This window comes from Odocoileus virginianus, chromosome 9 (assembly GCF_023699985.2).
Source record: "Odocoileus virginianus isolate 20LAN1187 ecotype Illinois chromosome 9, Ovbor_1.2, whole genome shotgun sequence".
Taxonomy (NCBI): Eukaryota; Metazoa; Chordata; class Mammalia; order Artiodactyla; family Cervidae; genus Odocoileus; species Odocoileus virginianus.
Window position 1 is genome coordinate 6,432,894 of NC_069682.1, and position 27,928 is coordinate 6,460,821.

General features: G+C 42.9%; 1 protein-coding gene and 1 pseudogene across 2 annotated transcripts; both read left to right on the plus strand.

The window, feature by feature from the left end:
• Nucleotides 1-27,756, plus strand: NDUFAF5 (NADH:ubiquinone oxidoreductase complex assembly factor 5). 2 transcript variants are annotated; one of them, XM_020908782.2, is made up of 11 exons: nucleotides 1-329; nucleotides 2,655-2,695; nucleotides 7,833-7,896; nucleotides 11,094-11,141; nucleotides 12,450-12,553; nucleotides 13,203-13,242; nucleotides 17,053-17,250; nucleotides 20,569-20,629; nucleotides 26,974-27,057; nucleotides 27,392-27,474; nucleotides 27,645-27,756. In XM_020908782.2, the coding sequence occupies exons 1-11, from the start codon at nucleotides 105-107 to the stop codon at nucleotides 27,735-27,737; spliced, it is 1,041 nt and encodes a 346-aa protein (XP_020764441.2). In that variant the 5' UTR covers nucleotides 1-104; the 3' UTR covers nucleotides 27,738-27,756. The 2 variants fall into 2 exon arrangements, with proteins under 2 accessions (XP_020764441.2, XP_070328007.1); XM_070471906.1 differs by lacking the exon at nucleotides 1-329 and adding an exon at nucleotides 1,510-1,534.
• LOC110136026 (chromobox protein homolog 1 pseudogene) lies at nucleotides 2,747-4,346 on the plus strand (annotated as a pseudogene).
• Nucleotides 27,757-27,928: the final 172 nt, after the last annotated feature.

Genomic DNA, 27,928 nt, shown 5'->3' on the forward strand with positions numbered 1-27,928 from the left:
CCAAACTTCCTCCGCTTTCCCTCCGTGAAGTGCTCTGGCGTCTTTGCCCTAGCCTCGGCGCATGCGCTCAATAACCGAGCCGGCTAGGGGTGTAGGAGCTGGAGATGGCTCTGCTCACCCCGCTTCGGTTCTCGTGGCGGCAGCTGCCGGCGGCCGGGGTCCCCGTGAAGAACTTCAGCCTCAGGACGGTGGCCTCTGGCGCCTCTTTCCCGAGTGGTGGTGGCTCGCCCAAAGCCTTCAACATCTTCGATCGGGATTTGAAGAGGAAGCAAAAGAACTGGGCGGCCCAGCAGCCGGAGCCGATGAAGTTCGACTACTTGAAGGAGGAGGTGAGTCTGCGAGACGGCGCGGAGGGTGGTTCAGCGCCTGGACTTCGGGTCCCGGAGCTCCGGCCAGGACCCGAACGCCGCCACCTCGCCTTGTGACCTTGAGCGGCCGCCCTGCCTGTCTGGGCCCCTGCTGTAATCGCGCAGGGCCGGGCGCCGGTGTTTGCAAGGTGCGATTCATTCATTCATTTATTCATGCCCTTGGCAGATAGTACTTGAGTTACAGGTATACCTGGGGCAAAGCAAGACCAGTGCCCTCAAGAGATTTCATTCTTGTGAAAGACGAGACAGTAAACAAAAAAGGTAATTTCAGCTAATTAAGTAAGGCCAGATAGTGGAGTGAATTCTTGAAGTGACTGCGCTGATTGGGGGCAGACGACGAGACAAGACTTTAATCAAACTGGGATCTGGGGGATGTCGGGGAAGCCTTGCAGGTAAAGGGAAAGAGGAACCCAGAGGCCCTGAAGCCAAAAGGGCCTTGTCAAGGCCTCCAGGAAAGCTCCAGTGGGAGTAAGGGAGTGTCCAGGTCAGGAGGGCCTTAATGGGCAAGAACTTTGGATTTTCTTCTCTCTCTCAGCTGTACATTCCATGTGGTAATTTCTGGCCACATGCAGCTTTTGAGCACTTGATATGTCCCTTTAAGATGTGCAGTAAGTGTAAAGTACAGTGGGTTTCAGTGAATTAATATGAAAAAAGGATGTAAAATATTTCCTTAATATATTTTTATATTAATTACACGTTGAAACTCTATTTTGATATTTTGGGTGAAGATCAACTTCTTTACTCTTTTTAAAATGGCTACTAGAAAACCTTTGGAGAAGGGCATGGCAATCCACTTTCCTGGAGAATTCCATGGACAGAGGAGCCTGGTGAGCTACAGTCCACGGGGTCACAAAGAGTCGGACACGACTGAGCGACTAACACTTTCAACACTTTCGCCCCAAAATCTGAAGTTGCTCATGTGGCTCTGATTGTTTTTCTATTGGCCAACATGGCTCTAGAGTCTAGAGGAATGGGAGGCTGTTGAATGGTTTTCAGCAGTGAAGTGATGGGATCTGGTTCATCTTTTAGGAAGATTCATTAAGATGAATTAAGATCTCTGATTTGTCTGCGCTGATTTGAGAGACCTCTTCCTCTTTACCCAGGTGGACTAGGGACTTGAGCCCGGTTTCTACTCTCTGGACAGGCAGCACAGAGCTCAGGCCTATGTAAGTGCTTCTTCAGGGATAGACCAAAATTGAAATCAAGTGTGACGAGCTCTTTGAAGCCATTGCAGCCAACACTTCCTGAGCTCCTACTTTGGGCAGAACCCTGTGCAAGTCCTGGCCAGATCAGATGATTGACTCTGTTCTCAGGGTGACACATATAAATATTTAGAAGATGTGAGTTTCCAGACACTCTTTTCCAGGAAAGGCACCTGGATTACAACTTGACTGAGGCCTCACCATTGTTTAGGACTAGAATAAATGAGGTAAAGTGTATGAGAGTCTGTTAAAATAATAAAAGGTTTTCATATCAGTAGTGATGCACAAAGTGAACTCCTCTGGGAGTCTACTCCCCCTTCCTCCCTGCCTCACTTCCCAAAGAAAATATACATATATTCTGTTCTGAACTTTCAAGTCCTAGTAGAGACTCTGCAGTGTTTACAAGGGGATGAGTGGAATGTGGGGGAATATTAGTCTCCCACATCTTTATTCCTGTTGCATGAACCTAGCCCAGCAAAAGCCTCATGACCTCTTTTAAACTGGATTGGGATTGAAGAGGTTTCTTTAAATGTGGCAGACTTCTAATTTGCAGATGTTGCGCAGAAAAGTTATTTATCCATTTAGGAGTTCCACAAAATTTGTTAATAGTTACCAAATAATTAGTTTTTGTTAAATGATCACTTATACATTGATCTGTAATAATCCCCAGCTAACTAATTTTTCACTTTCACGTATCTCACACTAGTATCTGTGGACGATATGCTTGTTATGTTTCTGTTGCCTTTTTCTTTTTTAATTAGGGTATCCTGTTGCTTTTTGTCTTTGCACTCTTGCAGCACATGAACTATAAAGTCATAGATATACAGAATTTAGTCTTCTTTCCTTAAGTTGACTTCTGAGGTAATTAACTCAATGTGTTTCCTTGGTTATTTTTATTTATGATGTTCCTATTCAGAATTTTTAAAGTTGCTGAGGTCAAATTGAAAAAGGGATAAAGGGAACTCAACATGTTGAAATATAAGTAGCCTATGGATTGTTGATTACTGGGAAAGTGTTAACTTCTCTGTTAAACATACTCATCTTTACTTTTGTACATCATTCATTGCCTCTTGTAATCTGTCAGGTTGGAAGTCGGATCGCTGATCGAGTGTATGACATAGCCAGGTAAGTGATGACTGTCATAATAAAATACAATCAGTTTCCCTGGTGGCTCAAATGGTAAAGAATCTGCCTACAGTGTGGGAGAGCGGGGTTGGGTCCCTGGGTTGGGACGATCCCCTGGAGAAGGGCATGGCAACCCACTCCAGTATTCTTGCCTGGAAAATCTCATGGACAGAGGAGCCTGGCGGGCTGCAGTCCATGGGGTCATAAAGAGTCCGACATGACCAAGCGACTAACACTTTCACTTTCGGCACAACTTCTGGAGACTTGAAAAGTTAAATGCTTTCACTTTCACAGGTAGCAGAAACCCCTGTTACATAGTGGCTTTGCTATAGAATTGCTCTGTGATATTAGCAAATCACTTTTTGTGCTTTTCTTTGTGAAAGATATCCATTAAATTAGACCAATATGAGGTGAATTTATTACATTTGTCTGTTTTTAGAAAGGGAAATGCTGCTCTTTTGTTCGTCTGAGGGGAGGGCCGTAGGCAGGGGCCCGCGGCAGGCCGCCTCAGTGAGGGGGCTCGACAGCGGTCGCCCGGCTTGTTGCTTTTCTGGTCGCCACTCCCCCGGCCGGCCGGACAAGACCCGCCGGTAGCGCGGCAGCGATTCCTCTCGGGCTGTGGGCTCTACTCTGAGCAGCGCCATCCTTTATACCAGAAAGCTGGCGGGCACTATGGGGAAAAACAAAACAAGAAGAAAGTGGAGGAGGTGCTGGAAGAAGAGGAGGAAGAGTACGTGGTGGAGAAAGTCCTAGACCGCCGAGTGGCGAAGGGCAAAGTGGAATACCTGCTAAAGTGGAAGGGGTCCTCAGATGAGGATAACACATGGGAACCAGAAGAGAACCTGGGCTGCCCTGACCTCATTGCTGAGTTTCTGCAGTCACAGAAGACAGCACACGAGACAGGTAAATCAGAGGGAGGCAAGCGCAAAGCTGATTCTGATTCGGAAGATAAGGGGGAGGAGAGCAAACCAAAGAGGAAGAGGAGTCAGAAAAGCCGTGAGGCTTTGCCCGGGGTTTGGAACCAGAGCGGATTATTGGAGCTACGGACTGCAGTGGAGAACTCATGTTCCTGATGAAATGGAAGAACGCTGATGAGGCTGACCTGCTTCCTGCCGAGGAAGCCAATGTCAAGTGCCCGCAGGTTGCCATATCCTTCTATGAGGAAAGGCTGACGTGGCATTCTTACCCCTCAGGATGATGACAAAAAAGATGACAAGAATTAACTTTCTTGAATACCAGCCCCTGTCACATCTGACTGTGGGTTTCAAGTGGGGAAAGGAGGAGTTCGACTCGTCTTGACACCGTAAAGGTGGCTGGAGAAGATGTCCTTTGGAGAGCCAGTATAGTTTCTGTGCCCTCCAGCAGCCCGAGTGCTTTAAAGCCGTTCCATGCTGTATAGTTTGCACACCCATCCCAGTGGAGGGGAAAGAGGGTCAGTGTTTCAAGGCAACTCGCTCTGAACTTTGCTTAAAAAAAAAAAGCAAAGGGCCTTCTATGAAGGACAAAATGCAGAATGGGATGTGGGAGAGAAAGAGATACTGTAAATCTTCAAAGAGCATCTCCACAACCCACTCAGCCTTCTTCCCGATAGTGTTAACTCTGCATTTTCACAGCGTAGCATGTGTGTAGTTTTTGGCTATTACTGGTGTATTATTTGGGGTGGGTGGGGTGGGAAAGAAGAGAGATGGGTTAGGATCATTTTTGTTAAAATTTGGGGAAATGGTGAAACAAAAGAACAAACAACTAATGATGATTGGGTTCTGTGTCCAAAATATTGTATCCTTTCAAAAAATGTCACTGGCAACCTAAATGAGGACTGTGAGAGACTGTTTGAAAGCTGTGAATGCCTGAAACTTAGAAGCCAAGGTACTCCCTGCCTGAACTTGATGCTATTCCCAACAAAGGACTAAGAAGCTACCAAAGCTGCCATTTGGGGGATGGGAACTGGTTGAGGAGGAAGAGTCTTATTGGAGTGTGTACACAGGCAGATCACTCTGTCTTAGAGGTGCTGCTTATGAAATTGACAAGAAGACCCTTTCTTTTCCTGTTGTGAAGTTACCAATATCAGCATCTCCATCCAAGCCACTGGTGAAGTATTTAGGGAAGGGCAGAGAGTGGCATAGGAGGTAAGCGAGTGGGGAAAAACAGAGCTGGTGCTCATAGGGTGGAAAACTCTTGGAGCCTCTGTTTTTTGAACTTTTAAACCATTGGTGGCAGGGTTCAGTCACTGACAGCTCAAGTTCAAGAGTTGAATGATTTCAAAAGCCCTGGTCTCAGGAGGAGATTTAATTTTATACCGGGGCAGTGGTTCACTTTAAAACAAAACAAATTTTTTAATCCTAAGAATCAACTAAAATCCCAAACACTGTCTTGAGTCATGAGATCCATCAGTTGTTGACATCGTCTTGACCTGCATCTAGAACTCCATTGTAATTTTTGGGCGTGTGATAGGTTTTTGTGAAAACTTTTGCTTAAATGTAAACTTAATATCAACACTGTCAGTTTTTTGTCTTAATAAAACTATATAGATTTATAAAAAAAATAAAAATAAAAAGGGAAATTTTGTAAAATTGCAAACTCTTGCTATCATATTTTAGATATATCCTGGCTACTTGAAAGAGTCATGGGGTGAATCAGTTTCATAAAATTAAAGAAAATTCTTCATTGTTGCAAAAACCACCTTCATTTAATCTGCTTCATTAGTTTCATTATTTTAAAAATCTGAAAAGTAGCTAATTCTTTATGGTGTAGTCATTCATTTGTCTGGAGAAGGCAATGGCACCCCGCTCCAGTACTCTTGCCTGGAAAATCCCGTGGACGGAGGCTGCAGTCCATGGGGTCGCGAAGAGTCGGACACGACTGAGCGATTTCACTTTCACTCTTCACTTTTCACTTTCATGCATTGGAGAAGGAAATGGCAACCCACTCCAGTGTTCTTGCCTGGAGAATCCCAGGGACGGCGGAGCTTGGTGGGCTGCCGTCTATGGGGTTGCACAGAGTCGGACACGACTAAAGTGACTTAGCAGCAGCAGCATTCATTTGTCTGGATTTTAGGTCATTTGCAATTTAATAAATGAAACATTAAACTTTCCAAATCAGATTGAATTTTGTAATCTTTCTATGTCATAATACTCAGCAAAACACAAGTCTGTGGAGAGGACTGTGATTGCAGCTAAAAAAGCATGTCTTAAAATAACAGTTAACTCTTTGGAATTAAATTATTAAAAATATCAATCTAAAATGTCTTACACTGATCTATTATTAACAAGAATAGCTTATTGTCAACATTGATCTTATGTTCAGATTTTAAAACTAACACAGACGATTATTAAATGTCTTATTTGTGCTTTCTGAGGCTCACTTAATACTGTTACAATCCATGATAATAATATTAGTAACTCCTAAATAACTGTTGTTGAACATTTGTACTGTGCTAAATACTTTATATGCTGTATAAAATTCTCATACCAACCGCATTTTATAGATGGGGAAACTGAGATCCAGCAAGATTAAATCTCTTGTCTGTGGTCACAGAGCCAGTAAATTGCAAGCCTAGAATTCTAACTCATGTCTTTGTGATTGCAAAGGCTGTATGCTTTCCCAGGCCACACTGCCTGTGTTCACAGTCAAGACACAGGACATTAGGTATATTAGATGTTCTCTCACCAGTGGTTCTCCAGCTGTGTACTGGTGTTCTATACTTGTGACATAGGTTTTTAACAGAAATTTCAAAGGGACTCTCAGTTCCAATAGGAAAAGTTTTATTAGTGCATGAAGTTTCTTTAAAAATTGTCACAAATTTTTCATAAACCTATGATCCACAATTGGATGTGTAAAGTGATTTAGTGTGAGATGATATGTTTGGAGGAGATAGCATAGCATAGTGGATAAGAGTTCTGGTCAGGCTTCTTTCCGACTGAATTCAAGTCTGAGTGCTGCTTATTAGCTGAATGACCTTGGACTGACATACTTAACTGTACACTTAGCCCACTGCTTTGAACCTGATAAGATTTCCGTAAAAGTTAGCTGTTATTTAGTTGATGGTTTGTTTGAGTTTTAGTTTATCATGTTATATTTCATAGTATTTCACGTAGTAATTTCTAAGTTGTCTGCTGCCTCAACAAAGTTGAGAAATAGGGATAAGTAGTAAGTTCCTGATAGGTATGCCACATATTTTCATGTTAATTGCATTAACTCTCTTCATTCTTTGAGTATATTATCAGATTGAAATTGTTGTTCAGTTGCTGAGTCGTGTCTGACTCTTTGCCACCCCATGGACTGCAGCACACCAGTCTTCCCTCACTTCATCATCTCTTGGAGCTTGCTCAAACTCATGTCCACTGAGTTAGAGATGCCACCCAACCACCTCACCCTCTATCATCATCTTCTCCCCCTGCCTTCAGTCTTTGCCAGCATCAGGGTCTTTTCTAATGAGTCAGCTCTTCACATTGGGTGGCCAAAGTATTGGAACTTCAGCTTCAGCATCAGTCCTTATAATGAATATTCAGGATTGATTTCCTTTAGGATTGACTGGTTTTATCTCCTTGCAGTCCAAGGGACTCTCAAGAGTCTTTCTCCAACATCACAGCTCAAAAGCATCAGTTCTTCAGCGTTCAGCCTTCTTTATGGTCCAATTCCTATATCCATACATGACCACTGGAAAAAAACCATAGCTTTGACTAGACGGACCTTTGTCAGCAAAGTAATGTCTCTGCTTTTTAATACGCTGTCTACGTTTGGCATAGCTTTTCTTCCAAGGAGGAAGCATCTTTTAATTTCATGGCTGCAGTCACCATCCTTAGTGATTTTGGAGCCCAAGTCTGTCACTGTTTCCATTGTTTCCCCATCTGTTTAAGTACCTGCACTAAATCAGTTCTTCAGATCCATGTCGTGGAGCAACCTTGTGGAAAGTCATTCATTGTGAGGCCCTGGGAGTGGCTTGGCCAGACAGCCTTGCCATTTCCAGTGTGTTCTCTGATGGAGACATCTGGTGAGGTGAGGGAGCAGACAGATGATAGGACTTCTTTGAAAGTTGTGTTCATGAGAATCTTTTTTCTTAAGAAAAATTTGTTTTTAATAATTACTTTATGGGCTGTATTATTATAGACAAAGCATAACTCCTGTGTCTGTTTTTCAGAGATTTCCATCTTGCTTTGGATGTTGGTTGTGGAAGAGGTTACATAGCAGAACACTTGAATAAGGTATATTTATTCAATGACTTAATTTACTTGGAGAAATAAAATTGACCAATTTGGAGGAACAGCTTTCTTAATTCAGTTTGTTTCATATTTAGATTTTGATGACATCAGAATTGTTCATTTGTTTTTTTTTTAATTGCTTTTTTAAGTGATAGAACCAAAGGTTGTTTTATGTCTACTCCTGTGTTTTTTCTTAAATGAGTTTTTTCTTTGAATCCATTTTATACAGTGGTAGTTTCTCTAAGTCTATATACAATACATTGTGTGTTATTCCCACTTTGTTCAAATTTTTTTTATAAATCACAATAAAAATCACATTGACATTCATTTGCTACATGTGATTAAGCTTATTTTTTTATCTATGGAAAGTATTTACTTCATCATTTGGACATTTTTGTGTGAAATTAAATATGATTAGTCTTTATTAATGTCTATAGTATTTTATTTTTCATTTTGTAATTCAGACCAAAAAACATTCATTAATTGTTTTAGCCTCTCTATATAGAACACTGTGCTGGACACAGATCAAAGTGGGATTTCTATATCAAATCTACTTACGAAAAAGTGTACACTTGAGCCAAGATAGGGGAGGGGTATTGATGAATCTCTGAAAATACTATAACTGATAATAATAAATGCCATGGAATTGGTACAGTCATTAAACTGCAACATGAGTGAAGGGAAAGGAAAAATCAGTGGAGTTCATATGACCAGAGACTTCTGAAAGGCACAGAATCTGACCGGAGATTTACTAGAATCTGGATTGGTGCTCATAGCGACTGGAATTTAAGGCATGGCTGGAGGGAAGGTGGAAGTGGAAAGCTGTCGGGTGTGATCAGCGACGCTTAAGGAAGGTTAGTTTGGGGATGGTTTGCAGGAGGGATTGAAGAAGACAGAGTATAGAGAAGCGGACCAATTAGAGGGCTGTGTCAAAGGCAAGTGTAGCATGAGAGAGAAAGGCCAGCCACCAATGGAGACAGCAGGATATAAAGGAAGGGATGTAGAGAAGACCTGGTAGGATCTACAGACCGTGGTGGAACAGATGAGCTCTCTGGGGCCAGGGTATAAAAGGGAACCTTCCACACTTGTGTTTAGGGGTGGAGGAATGAGGAGGAGCCAGCAAAGTTGCCTGGAAAAGTAAGTAAGATACGCGTGCATGCTAAGTTGCCTCAGGGTGTCTGACTCTTTCTGACCTTACGGACTGTAGCCCGCCAGACTTCTCTGTCCATGGGACTCTCCAGGCAGGAATACTGGAGTGGGTTGCTGTGTCCACCTCCTAGGGGATCTTCCCGACCTAGGGATTGAACCCACATCTCTTATATCTCCTGCACTGGCAGTTGGGTTCTTTACCACTCTTGCCATCTGGGAAGCCCAGTAAGGAAGATGGCAAGTGTCTTAATAAGACAGTGGATTGTAAGACGAAGCAGAAATCCCCTGAAGCCAGTTCGGATACTAGGACATTCACTGCTCAGAGGCTCTCGCACTATTCAAGGATCTGGAAGCACAGCCAGGTCTCACAAGGGTGGGGACTTCGACACATCGGAGTGGAGGTCCTGTTCACGTGCTACATGGCTGGCTTCTCCCTCTGCCCGCCCCCGCCCCACGGTCTGTCCCTGGTGTCCTTCGGGCAGAGCGTGAGATCGGAATGTGAGACCCGGACTCTGAGTGTGCTGCGCCTGCCTCCTCCTGACTGGTGAGCACTGGCTGTTAGCATCTTCTCCCCACTCTGTGTTAGGGACATTGTTTCAACAGCTTCAAGTCAGCCATGGTGGGAGTTATACATTAGGGAAGTTGGCAAATGCTACAAAGCAGGGCCCGCCCAAAGCCAGTTGTTACACATTCGCCAGCCTTCCCCTGAGGTCTACACGCTCCACCAAGTCTGGGAGCGGCCGCCCCATCTCCCAGTCTCTTAGTTGAAATTTTCAAGTGAGAGACAAGCAGAGATGATCTGACCCACCTAATGTTCACCCCTCGTGCTGAGGTGCTGGATCTGGCTTTCGAGACAGACCGCTTTGCACCTCTCTTCCCAGTGCCCCGCTGACAGCTTGTCTTGGTAGCGTGAAACTCACCGTTGTCGGGCTGGTTGCGCCATGGAAATCATCAGACCCTGCAGCTCAGGGCACTTTTCTTTTTTTTTCTTTTTTGAGAGCTGTAGTTAAACATGTACCGCATACCAGTTGCCCTCTGCTCATCAGCAGCCTCCAGATAGTGGTAGGGTGTTGAGGTAAGGTAGCCTCTCCACATTGTGGGCAGGCACCTTCTCGAAGTGTGTAGGGTGAAGTAGAGAGGACTGGCGTTTCTCACAGAGAAGGGAAAGCAGGGCAGGACAGTGCTGGGGGTTTCTAGGAGGCTGTCAGGAGTGCTGAGCCTCTCAGAGGTCAAGTGCAGTAGGACTGGGAGCAGGGGGAACAGGCGGCTGTGGCTGTGAGTAGGGCAGTGAGGGTGGAAATAGATCACCGAGAATCTAGGGGCACTCCACGAGAAGTAGTGCTGTGGCTTACAAACAGGACAGCGTAAGGTGGGTGGAGGTGGGAGTTTCCAAGATTGGGAAGCTTATTCCCATTGTAAGGTGAGGGGAGGAGAAGCAGGAGAGAGAGACTGAAGACTGGAGAGGTAGGGGAGGAAAGAGCAGGTTCCTGGGGGAGCGAGAGCACGGTGGAAAGTGGCCATCTCAGCAAGAAGTATCGTGCTGCCCTTTGCTTTGGGAGGGAAGGTAGGACGCGTGAAACAGAGGGGAGTGCAGCCGCCGAGGCCTCCCAAGCATCTGTTTGTTAGGGCTTTCTTTACTCTTTGCAATCTCTTTGAATAACAGCCAAAGGCAGGAAAACCATTCCAGATCTTCTGTGTCACAGGAATGGGGACTAGCTCTTAGCGCATTATGGAAAAGTTACCACGTAAAACCTGAACCCAAAGATGCTGATTATTCACACCTATGTTCTCTATTTTATTAAATACTGTTAAATATATTACATATAGGGTTGGCTGCATAGATTTAATTCTATGTAACATAATATATGTTATTAAAGGTGTTTGTCTACCATACTAACTATATGCAGAAAAATACCCTTACAGAGCTGAAAATTAATCAAATTATCACTTTTTCCTTCAGCAGTTTCAACAGTTGTTTTGTTTTACTTGTTACTGGGTTCTTTTGTTTGCTTGTCTTTTTGTATTATCTAATCAACTTTATTGCATTGCAGGAAACTGTTGGAAAGTTTTTCCAAACAGACATTGCAGAAAATGCTTTGGTGGGTAGCTTTTCAATACTATTGATTTCTGATCTCCTGGTTTGGTTTTTAGTTCTTTACTTTTTATTTTTGTTTCCTTCGGAATGAAGTGAGCTTTTTTTTTTTTTTCTGATTATACTACAAATGGAGAAGAATTAAACAGTATAGGAAATCTAAAGGGAAAGGAAAAATCACCATTAATCCCACCACTCAGAGACAACTGCTGGTGACATTTTCATCTGTGTCTTTGTAGATATATAGTTGTGTCCCCATCACAGCTTTATATAAACAGTATTATGCTAACATGCCATTCTTTTGTTTCAGTGATAAATGTACACACACATGTAGTATTCCAGTGTGGGAATATTCCATGCTTTATTTACTAAATTTCTAGCTTCTCAATAACCAGCACTGCGGTGAGCATCTTTATATAAAGCAACTTTCTGTGTTTGATTTATTTTTCTCCCTGGGAATACATTCCCAAGAGTGGAGTATGTGGACTCATTGATGTTCACCTTTCAGTTTTTAATATCCAACTCTAGACTGTCCTTTGAAGACAGAACAACAGCTTTAAATGAAGGCCCTCTTTCTTCCTTCTCGTTGGCAGCAACAGGCCAATTATTTTGTCTCTGTCAGTCTAATAGGTGGGAAGTAGAGTTTTGTCCTTTTTATTTGCATTTCTCCGATTGCTTAGAGCAACCAGACAGCTGTTGATATCTTTTGGCTGTGGGTATTTTTTAACCTGTGAATTTTGTCAGTAGTTTTGTGATGTGCCTGTCCCTTGCTCCTTTCTCTACCTGGCTGTTCTTATGCTAGCTGGTTTGTAAGAACTTGTCTTCTGGAATATTCATTTTTCTTTGTGTATTTTGTAAATTTTTTCCCAAATATATTGTTTACATTGTTTATTGCTCTTTAGAAGTTTTTGATCGGTTTATCATTAAGCATATCGCTCTTTCCTCTTACAGTTTCTGGGTTTTGAGTCATGTTTACTTTGGCATTTTCGTCTAAGAATCTAAAGTGTACACCCATATTTTCCTCATACTTTTTTGCCTTTGATTATTCCACTGAGACTTTCAGCTTTCTGAGATTTGGTTTGGTGTGATGTTATCCCATTTGTTTTTTCCAAACAGCTAGCCATTTTTTCCAGCCAATCTTAAGTGTCATTTAAGATATAGTTTTTAGTGCTTTCTCTTTGGCTGCTTTTTTAATTTTTAAGAACTAGAAACTTTCAAGTAAATATAACATAACTTATGTTTAACAAACAATGATTGTGTTAATAATTAAGATGTTATATAAATGTGTTTTTGAACTTTTATTTTTAACCTTTAGAAAAATGCCTTAGAAACAGAAATTCCTACTGTCAGTGTTTTAGCTGATGAAGAATTTCTTCCCTTCAGAGAAAATACATTTGACCTGGTGGTTAGCAGTTTAAGGTTGGTAATCCATTTGTACTTTTAAAAGTATATGTATGTTAAAAATAGATACGCATGTGTGTGTGTGCCAAGTCGTTTCAGTCATGTCTGACTCTTCGCGACCCCATGGATGGTAGCCTGCTAGGCTCCTCTGTGCATGGGATTGCCATTGTCCATGGGGTTGCCATGCCCTCCTCCAGGGGATCTTCTGACTCTGGGGTCGAACCTGCATCTCTTCTGCATTGGCAGCTGGGTTCTTTACCACTAGTGCCACCTGGGAAGCCCTCAAATTAGGTGTATTATTCTCTAAAGTTATAAAGTAATATTAAAGGTTTCTCCTATAGCAAAAGGAAGGTTATCCCCTAATATTTTTATTTTAAAACTTATATGAAAACAGTCAGTGAATTTTTTTTCTTAAGGAGTTTATTTTTTGGCCACTGAATTCAGGATCTTAGTTCCCTGAGCAGAGATTAAACCTGGCCCCCTGCATTGGGAGCATAGAGCTTTAACCACTGGACTATACCAGGGAAGTCCCAACTATCAGTGAATTTTGACGTGCAGTTTCAAACATGCAAATTTACACCTTTTCTGTGGCTTGCTATATTAGTGATTCTTGTACTAATTGGCTATACAGATTAAGTTAAAACAAATATCTGTTTTCGTATTTTAGTTTGCACTGGGTGAATGACCTTCCTAGAGCACTTGAACAGGTAAGAAACTTAGTGCTGTTTCTAATAGCCTGTGTTATTTTGTTTATTATTAGCAAATTATAGACGTGCCTATTTTTACACAGAAACTTATAGATGGTTTCTGTTTCACATTTTTGACAATTGGAAATGGAAGCAAATCAAAAATTTATTATCTTCTGTGGGCTGGATACACTTGGTACCCTTTGCCATGTTAGGAAGTATATGGGTGACTCCCCGCTCCCAGAGAATACTATAAATGTAACAGTGGAGATGTTACTAAAGTTTTCATAAATATTTAAAACTTATTCAAAATAGTATTGCTATCATAAGAAATTTAATGTGTGGCTTTCTTTTCTTCCTTAATTGTCTATAAATTTTTTGTGAGTAGGAGCCCATGCTTCGCCCATGCTTTATACTAAGACATTGCTGATAAATGTCTGTTGGTTGATATTTATCAGCAAACAGGTAAAGAAGGGGTGGGTAAAAAGCATTATGTTCAGAGGAGAGAAGGCGATCACTGTGGCTTGGAGTGGCCTAGGAAAGCTTCAAGAGGAAGAAATTTCTTGAACAAGGCCTCAAAGGGCAGGTCATGTTAGGAGTGGGCATGCATTCCAGGTAGGCAGGATCCTGGATAGATGGGATGTGTGAGCGGCCGAGAAGCCCAGAAGGACAGAGAGGAAGCCTGGGGGAGGAGGCATAGTGCCAGGTGTGGATGAGGTATCCTCGGGACCAACTTTAGAGGACCCAGTGACAGGGTAAGCAATTGAGAGTTTATTCTGTATGCAGGTCAGAACCACTAGCACATTTTGAAGAGGAAAGTGACATGACTAAAAAGCTGGTAGGCAGGAGAATAACTACTGTATCTTACGCAGGTACAGTTTGCTGGTCACTCTGCTCTGTTCCGTGTATGTGTGAAATAACTCTGCAAGACATCTTCATCTTGCTGATTAGAAAACTGATGCGGAAAGTTGGTTAAGCTGGAGAGAAACCGTGTCCATGGTCCAGGCATGAAATAAACTGAACCCAGGTGGCAGCTGTTCAGTCGCTCAGTCCTGCCCGACTCTCTGCAGCCCCGCGGACTGTGGAGATAAAAGGAAGAGAGGGGTCCTCGGGACTCTGCGAAGTAGGAATCAACAGTTTGGTGCCTGGTTAGAGCTGGAGATCAAAGAGAGTCAGGAGTGAAAACTTGCCTTCAAGTTTTGAGTCTGGATGACTGGAGATAATTAGTAAGAGTAGGGGAAAAGAAAACCCACTCCAGTGCTCTTGCCTGGAAAATCCCATGGACGGAGGAGCCTGGTGGGCTGCAGTCCATGGGGTCGCTAGGAGTCGGACACGACTGAGTGACTTCGCTTTCATGCATTGGAGAGGGAAATGGCAACCCACTCCACTGTTCTTGCCTGGAGAATCCCAGCGACGGTGGAGCCTGGTGGGCTGCTGTCTATGGGATTGCACAGAGTCGGACACGACTGAAGTGACTTGGCGGCAGCAGGGGAAAGAATGGTAATGATCAGATAAAGGGACTAGAAGATGGTAATTAACAGAAATATAGCAGCTGGAAAGTGGAGTTGGTTTGAGAATATGTGTTCTGTGTATGTTGGATGCCATGGGGAAGAGCAGGGGTACGTTTGCCAAGAGACAAATGTCTATGGCACTGGCAGCCAAAAGATAAATATAGGATCCTGGGAAGCTGTCCAGGCTCAAGGTAGAGATTGGGAAGTCATTCTTGTGAAACCTACGGGAACTGATAAGCCCTCTGAGGTAGAAACAAACTAATCATTTTAGGTACTTTAGTTCTATGAGAGTTTGGTGCCAAGAGAAGTAACACTGAAGAGACTGAAGGAAAAAGATTTTTACAGTCAGTTTGCTTATACACTGTTTTATATAAAATTGCTTCATAATAATTTAAATATACATTCAAGATGTATACTTGAATTAGAGTAGCCTACCATGATGTGCTGGAAGAAGGACAAGCTGGAATCAAGATTGCTGGGAGAAATATCAATAACCTCAGATATGCAGATGACACCACCCTTATGGCAGAATGTGAAGAGGAACTAAAATGCCTCCTGATGAAAGTGAAAGAGGAGAGTGAAAAAGTTGGCTTAAAGCTTGGCATTCAGAAAACTAAGATCATGGTATCTGGTCCCATCACTTCATGGGAAATAGGTGGGGAAAACAGTAGAAACAGTGTCAGACTTTATTTTTGGGGGGCTCCAAAATCACTGCAGATGGTGATTGCAGCCATAAAATTAAAAGACGCTTATTCCTTGGAAGGAAAGCTTTGACTAACCTAGATAGCATACTAAAAAGCAGAGACATCACTTTGCCAACAAAGGTCCGTCTAGTCAAGGCTGTGGTTTTTCCAGTGGTCATGTATGGATGTGAGAGTTGGACTGTGAAGAAAGCTGAGTGCCGAAAAATTGATGCTTTTGAATGGTGGTGTTGAAGAAGACTCTTGAGAGTCCCTTGGACTGCAAGGAGATACAAGCAGTCCATCCTAAAGGAGATCAGTCCTGGGTGTTCATTGGAAGGACTGATGCTGAAGCTGAAACTCCAATGCTTTGGCCACCTGATGGGAAGAGTTGACTCATTTGTAAAGACCGTGATGCTGGGAAAGACTGGGGGCAGGAGGAGAAGGGGATGACAGAGGATGAGATGGCTGGGTGGCATCACCGACTCGATGGACATGGGTTTGAGTAGACTCCGGGAGTTGGTGATGGACAGGGAGGCCTGGTGTGCTGCGGTTCATGGGGTCGCAAAGAGTCGGACACGACTGAGCGACTGAACTGAACTGAACTGAACCATGAGGTGGGTTCAGATTTACTTCAGAGTTCACCTTGCCCTGTATGAAAGTAGAGTCAAAACTAGTTACAGACTGTAGTTCCAAGAGTCATTGAGTAAACATCTGTGATTCTGGAATTGTGTCGCTACTGTTTTGTTTAAGTTACCAATTAAAAATTGTTTTTGTTTTACAGCTGAAAAATAAGTTGGTTACTTCTCCTTAACTCTGGGTGTAACTAAATTAATTGATATGTTAATATTTAACTAAACTGTTACAGGACATTTTAGTTGTGAATCATAATGGCTTCCCTATAAATCAGCTTTTTCTGCTTAATAAGCCACCTCAACTTTGTGTTTTAAAAAAGTAAGTCATGATTTTGTGAGTTAGGGATCTGGGACTGGCTTGGTTCACCCGCGTGTCTGACCTGGGGGTGGCTTGTCCCGGAGCTGTCAGATGGCTTCAGCTGGACTCCTGGCTGATGCCTGCATCTCTTCCTGTCACCCTTCAGCAGGCCGGCTCAGGCTTGTTCACAGCGGGGCCCGAACACGGGGCTCCTAGCGAGCCGGCGGAAGCAGCAAGGCCATCGAGCCCACTGCCACGCTGTGACTTGCTCTGCATTCCTTGGGTCAGAGCAAGTCGTGGGGCTGGTCCAGATTCTGCTCATGGGGGCTGTTACAAAGTGACATGTCTAAGGGCACAGATGCAGGGAAGACAGTGATTTCTGTAACCTACCACCCTTAAAAATCTTGTTCTTTCAATATTTTACTGGTCGAAACAGTGAGTTTTATCTACTATTAGAAAATCTGAACGCATATAGCGTATTTTGTAGATATAACACTATCAGTAAATGTTTATGTCTTTACAATAATATCGTGCAGAGTCTTTCTGATAGTTGGTGTCTTAAGTATTATTTATTAAATTACCTGGTTTTTAACTTGACAAAATAAGAATTGTAATCATGAAATATCAATCTAGATTCCATGTATTTATTCTCTTAACATTTTTGTGTCTGAAATTTTGAATCATGTTGTTGTTTGTATTTATTACAGATTCATTATGTTTTGAAACCAGATGGAGTGTTCATTGGTGCGATGTTTGGAGGTGACACGCTCTTTGAACTCCGGTGTTCCTTACAGTTAGCGGAAACAGAAAGGGAAGGGGGCTTTTCTCCGCACGTCTCCCCTTTCACTGCAGTCAATGACTTAGGACATCTGCTTGGGAGAGCTGGCTTTAATACTCTGACTGTGGTAACTATCAAGAGAATCGAGTAACCCATTAATCACACGGTTCAGAAATACTCTCTCTTTTTATCTTGATTGACACAAGGTAGGAATGTAAAATTTTTAGTATTTATTACCTAAATAAGTAACTCAAAAAGAGAAAATACCTCAGTTAGCAGGGAGGCTATTTTCTAAGACATGCTTGTCCTTCAGACCCTTACATCCAGAGTGGGTGTACCACGAGAAACAGAGCTTCCCCGACGGGGCGGAAGGAGGTGTCAGGAGCGTTCACAGCACAGCCTCTCCCACCAGCTCTCAAGGAAAGTGGTGTCGTCTGAGGCGGAAGTGAGGGAATGTGCCTTCGTGAGGCCCAGGGTTAGATCAGGTTAGACAGGCTTAAAATTAAAATAGCTTTTTAAGGAGGTGTAGTGTGAGTATATGCCATAAAATCAGCCCATCCAAATGGCTTTCATGCCCATCCACGCTCTGACAGAAAGCAAGGGGCGCAGACTAGCAGGGCCTCTGATGTTGGGAAGGGGCTGTGAGGGGAGGGGAGAGACACCAGACTAGGAGGCGGCACAGCCCTCATGGGGTGATGCGAGGAGCTCGTGCCTGGTCAGACGGCTCAGTAGGAGTATTAGAGGACTTAAAGGTTGTCGCCCGTGAGGAGAGAAATGAAACTTCTATCCTGAGTCATCAAGAGAAGGCTAAATTATGTTATCAACATGCAGTTTTCTAAGTTGTAAAGTGAGTTATGTGTTCTGGAAAGATTCCCATTGGTGCATGATCTTCTCTATAGTTTTTAAAATTAGAGGGTAATTTAATAATAAATTTATGCAAATTTGTTCCTGGAGACATATACATTGTCTCCAAAGTGCTATTTTAACATTGTATCCTGATTAATTTTCAAAAACTCCTATACAAAAAAGCTTTCATATAATCAATTATGCAGGTTTATGTTGCATATAACATTAGATATATTACTTTTATATTGCAATGGATTTTTATTTTTAAAATGAAATCAAGTTAAATTAATATCATATAATTATATTTACATATATGACCCTCTTAATGAATTTTTTTTTAATTAGTTGGCATTCTAAGCGAAACTCATCTCCTTTCAGAATCATTTCCAGACTAGTATATTAGGAGAAAACTGTGAATATTATCCTCCATCTTGATTTGAATAAGACCTTTGACAAGGCTATTTTGGTACTCTTTTGATTGAGGAGATGGTGCTTTTAGTTGGTTTCATTGAAATGTTTTCACAGGATATTGTTTAATGGTAGGCATCAGCCTAGAAGGAATTCTTTTTTTTTTTTCCATCTTAAAATCTCTTTTTAAAAATATATTCCCAATGTAGAAAAATATATAGAAGAAATGGCCTATCCAGAGATGGTCTTATTAAAAAGTGCATATAGAAGTTAATCCATGCACGTGTTTAAAAGAAAAAGAAAAACACACAGAGGAGTAACACAGCAGGTCTAAAATGAGTGGAGGTCTCCTCCTGCCTTCTGACACCTCACCCCCTGCCGTCCCTCTCCACGTGGATGCGTTTTGTCAACTGTCTTGTTTGTCCTTTCAGACATACTTTCTCACAGATTGGAGTGCAGTTATATCGCTTAAACATACATCTACAACAATATATATACTTTTTCTTTTTTCTATATGCAGTCTTCTTTTTCCCCCTGTCAATAACTTGGAGGTCTTCCACTACAAACATATACCCACCACATTCTTTTTTGACAGCTATATAGTATTTCAGGCTTCTCTTGTGGCTCAGCTGGTAAAGAATCCGCCTGCAGTGCGGGAGACCTGGGTTCGATCCCTGGGTTGGGAAGATCCCCTGGAGAAGGGAAAGGTTACCCACTCCAGTATTCTGGCCTGGAGAATTCCATGGACTGTAAAGTCCTCGGGGTTGCAAAGAGTTGGACACATCTGAGCAACTTTCACTTTCACTTTTTGTATAGTATTTCATTGAATAGTTGCACTTAATTTAACCTTTTCTCTGTTTAATGGACATTTAGGTTGTTTCCAGTTTGTTTGTTCTTTATATTCTTTCAAACAGTGTTGCCATGAATTTTCTTTTACACATAATCTCGGCAGGTCTGTCAAATTGCTGAGTCAAAGTATGCATTTCAGATTTTGACACGTAAAATTACTATCTATAAGGAAAAAATGGTAACTGATCATTTTGTTTTACGTTTCTTTAGGAATTAAAATGGATATTTTTGATAACTGTACTTTAGGGTTTTGTACTTGATTCTGTGCAGCATTAAGTCCAAAATTGAACAATTATTAGATAAAGCTACAGACAACAAAAAGATCTGGATGCTTCAAAAGTAGTGCCAATAAAATAAAGTTTGAGATAAGTGCAGCATTTTGATAGCACAGTTAGGTGAGAAAAGGAAGTGTCATATATTCAGTGTTAGTTTCCATTGTAGACAAACTCCTACATCTGAGTGGCTAACACACAGTTTTTATCAATCCCAGCCATTCTAGTTGGGCAGCTCATGTCCATCCCATAGTTGTGCCATAGGGGCCTTGTGTCCCCTAAGGTCACTGCCCCAGACATGCCGTGGAAAAGGCTCCCTAGCTGTTTATTACCTGCCTCCACCTCACTTCTCTTGCCAGAAGAAATATGTGGGGCTGCGAAATGTCCAGGAATACCTGGATATTTGGGGAGCATCAGTGCTCTCTGCCACTGTCCCAACAGTGAACTCCTGCATCAAACTTCAGAAAGAACAGGACACCATTGCTCACCAGGTCACTCAAGAAATAAACTGTGTGTGTCCAGCTGTGTGTCCATTCCTAAACTAGTCCTTGCAATGCTGCTGCAGCCCTGGGAGTAGGATGGAAGCATCTTGGGAGATGACCCTATTTGACTCTGGGTGTCACGTTTAGAGAGAGAGAGATTAATATAGACTATGTAGAGAAAAATGAAGTTGGCATGCGTAAGGATCTACAGATTTTGGTCTAGAAGCCTAACCCTTCCCCTAAAAAGTTATAGTGTCCTGGAAGACTTCTCAAAGACTGTAAGAAAAGGGTAGTTTACAGAGTACAGAACAGACTTGATCTGTGTGAATCCCACGGGGAGAATGAGAGGCAGTTGATGGCGTTATAAAAAGGTTACTGTTAGAAAGGTTACTGTTACAACGGCAAGCATTTACCCTGCAATTTGAAATCTTTGTACATCAAGTGTAAGCGAGATAATACCCACGAAGAGGATCGCAAAGAAGATCCCTGCTTACTGTGAGAGATTGGTCTGGGGAATTTCTGCAACTTCTCTAATCTAGATTGTTGGTAACGAATGCCAAATGAAGATAATGCTTTCTTTTTAAATAGGACACTGATGAAATTCAAGTTAACTATCCTGGGATGTTTGAATTGATGGAAGATTTACAAGGTGAGACACTTTAAGGAATTTTTAGGCCCCTTTTGAAAGTCGTATTTTGCGAGCTGACTATGGTAGGCACTGGGGGCCAAGCCCTGGAGATACTCTGGGTAAGGAAAAAGTGGACTGTCTTGATGGAGTTTTTAATACAAGCTGGGTGCAGCCGACCTGAGGCAGCGGCCACAAAGATAAATGTTAAACTAGACTTGTGGTAGGTGCTGTTCAGTAGGGGCACTTGGTGACTGCCCACGAAAGGCCGGCAGGAACGTGTGAGGATGGCAGGACACCTCAGTGACTTTCTCGAGCAGCGCTTGGCAGCTCGGATCCAGGCACAAGAAAGCAAGTGTTGGCTTGCGGAAGGACTGGGGGTTGCCAGAGGGTTAAGTGGGCCAGGTCCTGATCTGGGAGAGTCAGTGAAGTCCTGTCTGAGGAACTGATGGCTGTGCCCTCAAAAATGAAGTGAGGCCACTGGGCGAAGCGGGAAGAGCAACATGCGCAAAGGCCCTGCTGCAGGAAAGAACATGCAAGAACGGAAAGAGGGGCATTTTGGCCAGAATATAGGGAGTAAAAAGAGAGGACTGATTAAATGGGCAGGATAACGGGGGCCTTGTAGCCTTTGTTAAGATTGTGTGTCTTTTTCTTAAAATGCCCCATGAGATATTTTAATGGGGGAGGCGTCATGATGTCAGATTTGTATTTTTTAAGTGGATTGGCAGATAAATGAATAGGGAGACGCTGCTGTGACGCTTACTGAGAGATGACAGTGGTTTGGACTCAGGTGGTGACGGTAGAGATGCTGAGACGTGAATGGATTCGATTCAGGAGACGTTTAGGAGATAAACGTGGTAGTTCCTGCTGATGCATTACATGTGGGCTGATAAGGAGAGAGGCGTTTCAAACATGGCACTGAGTTTCTAGCTCTCACAGCCAGACAGATGGTACCCTTCATTGATAGAGAAACAGTGGAAGACAACCACGTATGAGCAGGGACAGCTCTTGAATTCACGCCTGGGCATGTTGGGTTGGAAATGCTTCTGAAATTCCTGTGATGAGACATCAGGTAGGTGGTTGAGTGTGTGGCTGTGTAGCTCAGAGGAGGCAAGTGGACCAGGTAAACGTTGTGAGTCACTGTGAATAGGTGGTATTAGAAGCAGTTGCCTGAAGCGAGAAGAGAAAGTGGCCTGGTCCAGAGCCTTTAGGAACCTAACGGTGCAGTGACTGCGTCAGAAGAGGATGAGCCTGCAGACACTGAGGATGTGTAGCTAGCAGGGTGCTAGGGAGAAACAGCAGAAAGGGATCGTATTACCTAGACTAAGAGACCCTGAAGAGTTCAAGACAAAGGGAGTGTCAAGCGCTGCTGGAAGCACGGTGTGGACTGAAAGGAAAGCCCGCGCTGCCGGAGATGAGGAAGCTTCGGTGACCGTGGGGAGCGCGGGGAGGCTGTCCGCCTGGGCGTGGTGGGAGAGGCGGAGGGAAAGGGATAGGTTGACACGTGTTGGTGGGGGGGTTGACTTGGGCAGCGTGCATCCGTCTTCTCAAGAAACTTGATTATGAAGAAGAGGGGAGAGAGGGCAAAGGTACAGGTGTGAGTGGGGGAGAGGAATGGGAGATGGGGTGAAGTTTTTTTATTATGTTTATTATGTTTTATTATGTTTATTATGTCAAGTCTCAAGACTTGAATCTGTTGAACAGTTGTTTAGAAGAACCTTAGTGCTTCCATAGAAGAAGTGACTCTAGAAGAGACAGAGAGGACAATTAATCAGGTCAGGTACCCGAGAAGGTGGAAGGGGGTGAGATTAAAGGGGACAGGCCCACATGGAAGGGAAGAGGGACAGTGCAGTGGTCATGGGTGTTTGGTTTGATAGCAGGAGGTTCCTGTCTGATGCATCGATGCTCTCCATCAAGCAGAGTGTAAAGTCATATACTGAGACTCAAAGGGTCAGAGGTTTGCAAATGAGTAGAGATTTCATATAGTCACTGTAGAGAATAGGAAGGTGAATGGATCAGAGAGAGTTATCAAGTTTGAAGGGCGCATCTGAAGTTGGTCGAATGCATCTGTAACTTTCTCTGACAATAGCTGGCAGCCAGGGACCTGGTACAAACGGAGCCATATCAGTCTGGCTTGGGTCTTTACTAATTGAGAGTAACAAGAAGACAAAGGCAAAAGAGAATTCCAAGAGTGTAACTGAGGTCATAGGGCAGAAATCTAAGCTGGAAGAAAAAGGAAGTAGTTAAAAAAAAGAAGAGGGAGGAGGAGCTGATGGACTGGGAGAAAGTAGAGGAGGTCAGAAGATGATCATAGTTGAAATACATGAAGATGCTTGAAGGAAGGAGGATATGGTCAGAAAATGGGATGTTTGGACTGGTGATTTTAGAAGTGAAGCAGTTAACAAGTGCTGACTCGTCCAGGACACATTACAGGTGTAATGTCCGAGGTGGCGTGATGGAGAATCCCGCTGGTGGTAAGGAGACTCAGAAGTCTTAGAGGCCCTGGTACTTGCCAGTTATTAACCTGGAAGTCCTCCAGGGTGGTGGCACCACCTGGGGTACAGAGGGAAGCTGAGCCAAGTGCCAGACCCTTCGCTGAATCAGAGGAGGGCCTGGGAGCCTGATGTCCGACAGCAGGAGTGGGAGAAGGGGCCAGCCAAATGGTCTGGGTCTTCACAGAGCATAGGCGTTCACCAAGGTGTTCAGTAAAATGCACCAATTCTAACTGTACAGCTGCCTGTATTTTCAAGTATTATATAAACCACGGACTAGTACCTTTTCAGCCCCTCAAAGATTGCTTCCTGCCCCTTTCCAGTTGATAACCCCTCCCCTTCCCTCCCCCTGATGGTTTCAGTCATATATTTTGAGGAACTGTTGCATAATATTCACCGTTAAGCGGCTTTGCCAGTGTTTCTCTTTACTGTAAAGCCTTTTACACAAATCATGTCTTTTAGTCTTTAATGTTTCTTATTCTTAAGAGGATTAAGAGGAATTATCTAAAGATAACTTGTGAAAATAATATTTATCAAAGTTGATAGAAACATTACCTGGTTGATTTTATATTCATTCACTCACTGTTTGTTGAGCATCTACCATGTGCAGCCGACTGAGCCAGTGTTGAAATGACAGCTTCTGATCATAAGGAATGTATGCTTTAGTAGAGAAAGAGACACACAGAGATAGACATGTGCTATTAACTGTAAAGTGGGATAATTCTTTTTACAAAGTGCAGGGAGAAACACAGAGAAAAATCCCTAAGTCTGCTTAGGGAATCAGGGATGCTTTTGCAGAAGAGGCAGCATCTAAGCTAAAATGAGTTCATGATAGAAGGAAGGGGTGGGTGCCCCTCTGGGGGTCGGGCCTTGCATTCCAGGCCAAGAGAGAGGCCTGTGTAAAATCATGGAGACTCCAGAGGGGACTCTTAGCCTCCACTTTCCTAACTGGGAAACTGCATCTTAATTCAGCATTGCTCAAATATGTAGAATGGGAGGATGATGGGAAGTGACAGAGGTGAGTCCATCAGAGGCTTTTCTAGACTTTATCAGGGGAGTGCTGCAGTCTCTTGGGAGAATTTCGTGCTGAGGAGCGACAGTCAGATTGATGTGTGAGCAAGCTCACCCTCCAGCATCGTTTATGAGGCCTATTCGTGAGGAAGGGGAGACCGGCTAGCATGGCTAACCCCTCCTGTTTGGCATGAGGAGACTGGGCACAGAGAAGTGACTAGCCCAATGTGAAGTGCTTGCTTAAGTGCTCGAGCCACATCCTGAGATGCCGGCCACTCTCCCCTGGAGAGCCCCGCGGCAGCTGGCGTGGGAAGGAGGGTGGTTGAGGGGCAAGTGCTGGAGGGGGCGCTTGGCAGACTCCCAGGGGTGCTGCTCTGCAGAGCGGAAGACGGTGCTACCGTCCCGTGGGTTTTCGGCATGTTACATCATGTTACACTCTTTTCTTGGCGGTGGTGCTGTTTCTCATTTAAGCTGCTATTATTAATTCACAGAAGAAAGTCCAGAACATTGACCTAATTTTGCAAAACAAGTTGCATATCAGCCAAGGAACACATGAGAAGTTTTGGAGGCTTTCACAGTAGTTTTAAGGTAAGTTCAGTTGTTATTTTTTTTTAGACAATACTCAGTATTGTTCCTAGTAAACCATAATAAATTAGACCTTTTTTTAAATAAGCAATTGAACTCGACCTTAAAAACACTTTGAAAGTCTTAAACAATTACCTGTTTCCCAACTCCTTCTGTTATCCCAAAGCCCAGAGCCGGTCAGAAGACCCCAGATGTGTTTCCCGGGTGGTCTCCAGGAAAGGTCTACCAGGCTGTGTTATAAAGGTGTTAAAACTTGAGTTTAATAGAGCTAAAATGACTTTGCCCCAGGTTATTTAAAGGCCAGAGCTGGAATTATGATCCTAAAGTCTAGACTTCATGTGCCACATGACACTGCTTCTCTAAAGAGAAGGTTCTCATGTGAGGGAAGGGTAGGTGTCCCCAGCAACTGTTAGTAAAACATTAGTGTTTTTGAGTTTCTGTATCAGAAAGCATCGTGCCTAATAATCTTAATTAGTATATCCTTATACCAGTTCTTTGCAGTTCCCAGGTGGCGCTAGTGGTCAAGAACCCACCTGCCAATACAGGAGACGTAAGAGACATGGGTTCAATCCCTGTCTGGGTCAGGAAGATCCCCTGGAGGAGGGAATGGCTACCCACTCCAGTATTCTTGCCTGGAGAATCCCCATGGACAGAGGAGCCTTGCGGGCTACAGTCTGTAGGGTCACAAAGGGGTCGGGCACAACTGAAGCGACTTAGCACGGCACAGTGCCAGTTATTTAGAAGGCATTTAGAATTTCTGGTGCATTAAGTACTTCCATTAAAAAAATTAAACCTTTTTTTCACTGGTGTGGCCTCTACTGTATAAGTCGCAGCAGATGGGAAGTTAGGGAGAAGTGAAAGCTCCACAGCACCGCTGACTGTCAGCAACAATAATCCTTCCAGTTCGAGTCCCAGTGTGCCTCTGGTCTCTTGTTGCAGTTGGCGGTCGTTATGTGGGAGAATTTTTTTATATTGGATTGTGTAATGGGTTAAGATGTTAGTGTTGGGAGCCTTTAGAGATCATCTAGCCTGGCCACCTTGAGGCCCCCGAGTGATGAATCTAAGGTCATCTAGCTACTTCATGACTGCAAGAATAAGATCCACCCTCTTCTTCATAGATTCCTCTATTAATGCTAGTTTGTACACTATGTCTCTTGTTCTTAATGAATTGGAACTGTTTTACTCACAGGATATGGGACATTACTTTTAGTATCAGAGTTTCATTATTTTAGGGAATAATAAGGACCTTTTGGGATTGGAGAAAGCAAACAGATTTATTCATTCCATCTAATTTGTTGATTGTTTTTCATAAGGCCATTGGAAACCTGGGAGACTATTACTTTTAAACAACTAAAGAACATTGACATTGGGAATTTTATTGGTATCTCTTCTGAAAGTAGAAAAACAAAACTAAGAAAATGATTTTTGATCATATAATATATAGAGAATAAATGTAAAGGGTTTTTAATTTTGATTCTTTTAATTTTGCAAGCTAGTTTAAAATGTGGGCTTTCAAAGTAATTTCATTTGACTGTATGCATTAAAAATATTAAATATATAACATTAAATTTTAGTGAACAAGAAGAGAACATAAATCCTCGCTTTTAGCTATCAATTTGAAGGAAAGAAATCTAAAAATAAGTGTTAAAACATTAAGAAAAGTGCCCCTGAAGAGAATGCACATAATTGTTTGCTAATCTGGGATCAGTAAAATGTTGTAAAATCTGAAAACACTTTTTGGTATGACTTGAGTCTTCAGGCTTCCTTGGTAGCTCAGCTGGTAAAGAATCCACCTGCAATGCAGGAGACCCCAGTTCAATGAGTCTTCAAACCCTCTTCCAGGTTTCACGTTCATACTTACATTTATGGCTTAGAAGGAATGAGGTGTTGCACCAATGTCCTGTCCTCCTTCAAAGAGCCGCTGAAAAGGGCGTGAAGCATGGCATCACTAGAAAGACACTTGCCGGCTCCTGATGACTCACCTGGGGGGCCTGTGGCCTTGCTTTGGCCCAGCTGGCTTACCATAGTCCATTGCTGCCACATAAAGTGTGCTTATGGGGCTTGCCTCCTGAAATTTGACTTGTCTCACTACCCAGAAGCTTCAAGTAGCTTTGTCTGAGGGTCACTAACTATGATCTGAGAGCAAAATGAGATTATTTATCTTACGTGACTGTCAGCGATGAGGGACGGGTATTCCGTTGGATGAGAGAAGATTAAATCTGTGCTATTGAGCTGCTCAGGTATTTGCTGAATCATCTCAAACCTCTAGTGTGTTTTTAGGGATGGGTGAGAGTAACTGTGCTTGGAACAGAAAGGCCCTCCTGCACCGAGACACAATGCTGGCAGCGGCCGCAGTGTACCAAGGTAAGGAGGCCGCCTGTCCTCCCAGCCAGGCCTCGAGACCGGCCCGTGCCCGTCGTCTTTATCCCCTAAAATCGCACTGCTCTTTGTAAGGCACCTTCAGGCTTCTTGTCCTTCTCTCAAAACACAGATCCTGTGGCTGTGTATCCTTTTCCCCCGAAGCCCCATTTTACTGTCAGCTTCTCAGTGTTAAGGACTTTTTCACAAGAGCCTTTCTCAGAATCCCATGAGTATTCTAATGTTCATTTCTCTTTTGGAGGACATACTTTTTTTGAACAGGTTTTTTTTGTCCCTACTTGCATTTTTTTCAGACTTTAACCATGATTTGTTTTTATAGAAATGTACAGAAATGAGGATGGTTCTGTGCCTGCCACATATCAGATCTATTACATGATAGGATGGAAATATCATGATTCACAGGTATTATTATTAATGTTGATCACTTTTCTTCCTGGGTTGATGTTTCCATTTTCTTTTTATTTATTTACTTAGGGTGGGGGATTTTTTTTTTTAATATAAGACAGCATTAAAGGGTTTAATTAGAGCTGTAGATATTTATTCATAATGTTCTTCACATTTATTATTTTCAGGCGAGACCAGCTGAAAGAGGTTCAGCAACTGTATCATTTGGAGAGCTCGGAAAAATAAACGATCTTATGTCACAGGGGAAGAAGTCACAATAAATATTTTATTCAATGTTAATGTAGTCCAGACTTTTCATCAGTGATTAGTAACTTTCACATCTAAAATTACTGCATTCTGAAGCAAGAAGCAATATATAAGCTATTTACCATCAGACTTTTCTAATAGTTAGAATCGCCTAATACTCCATCTATATTTAGTAGTGATTTCAATTGCACATGTTTTCTCTTTT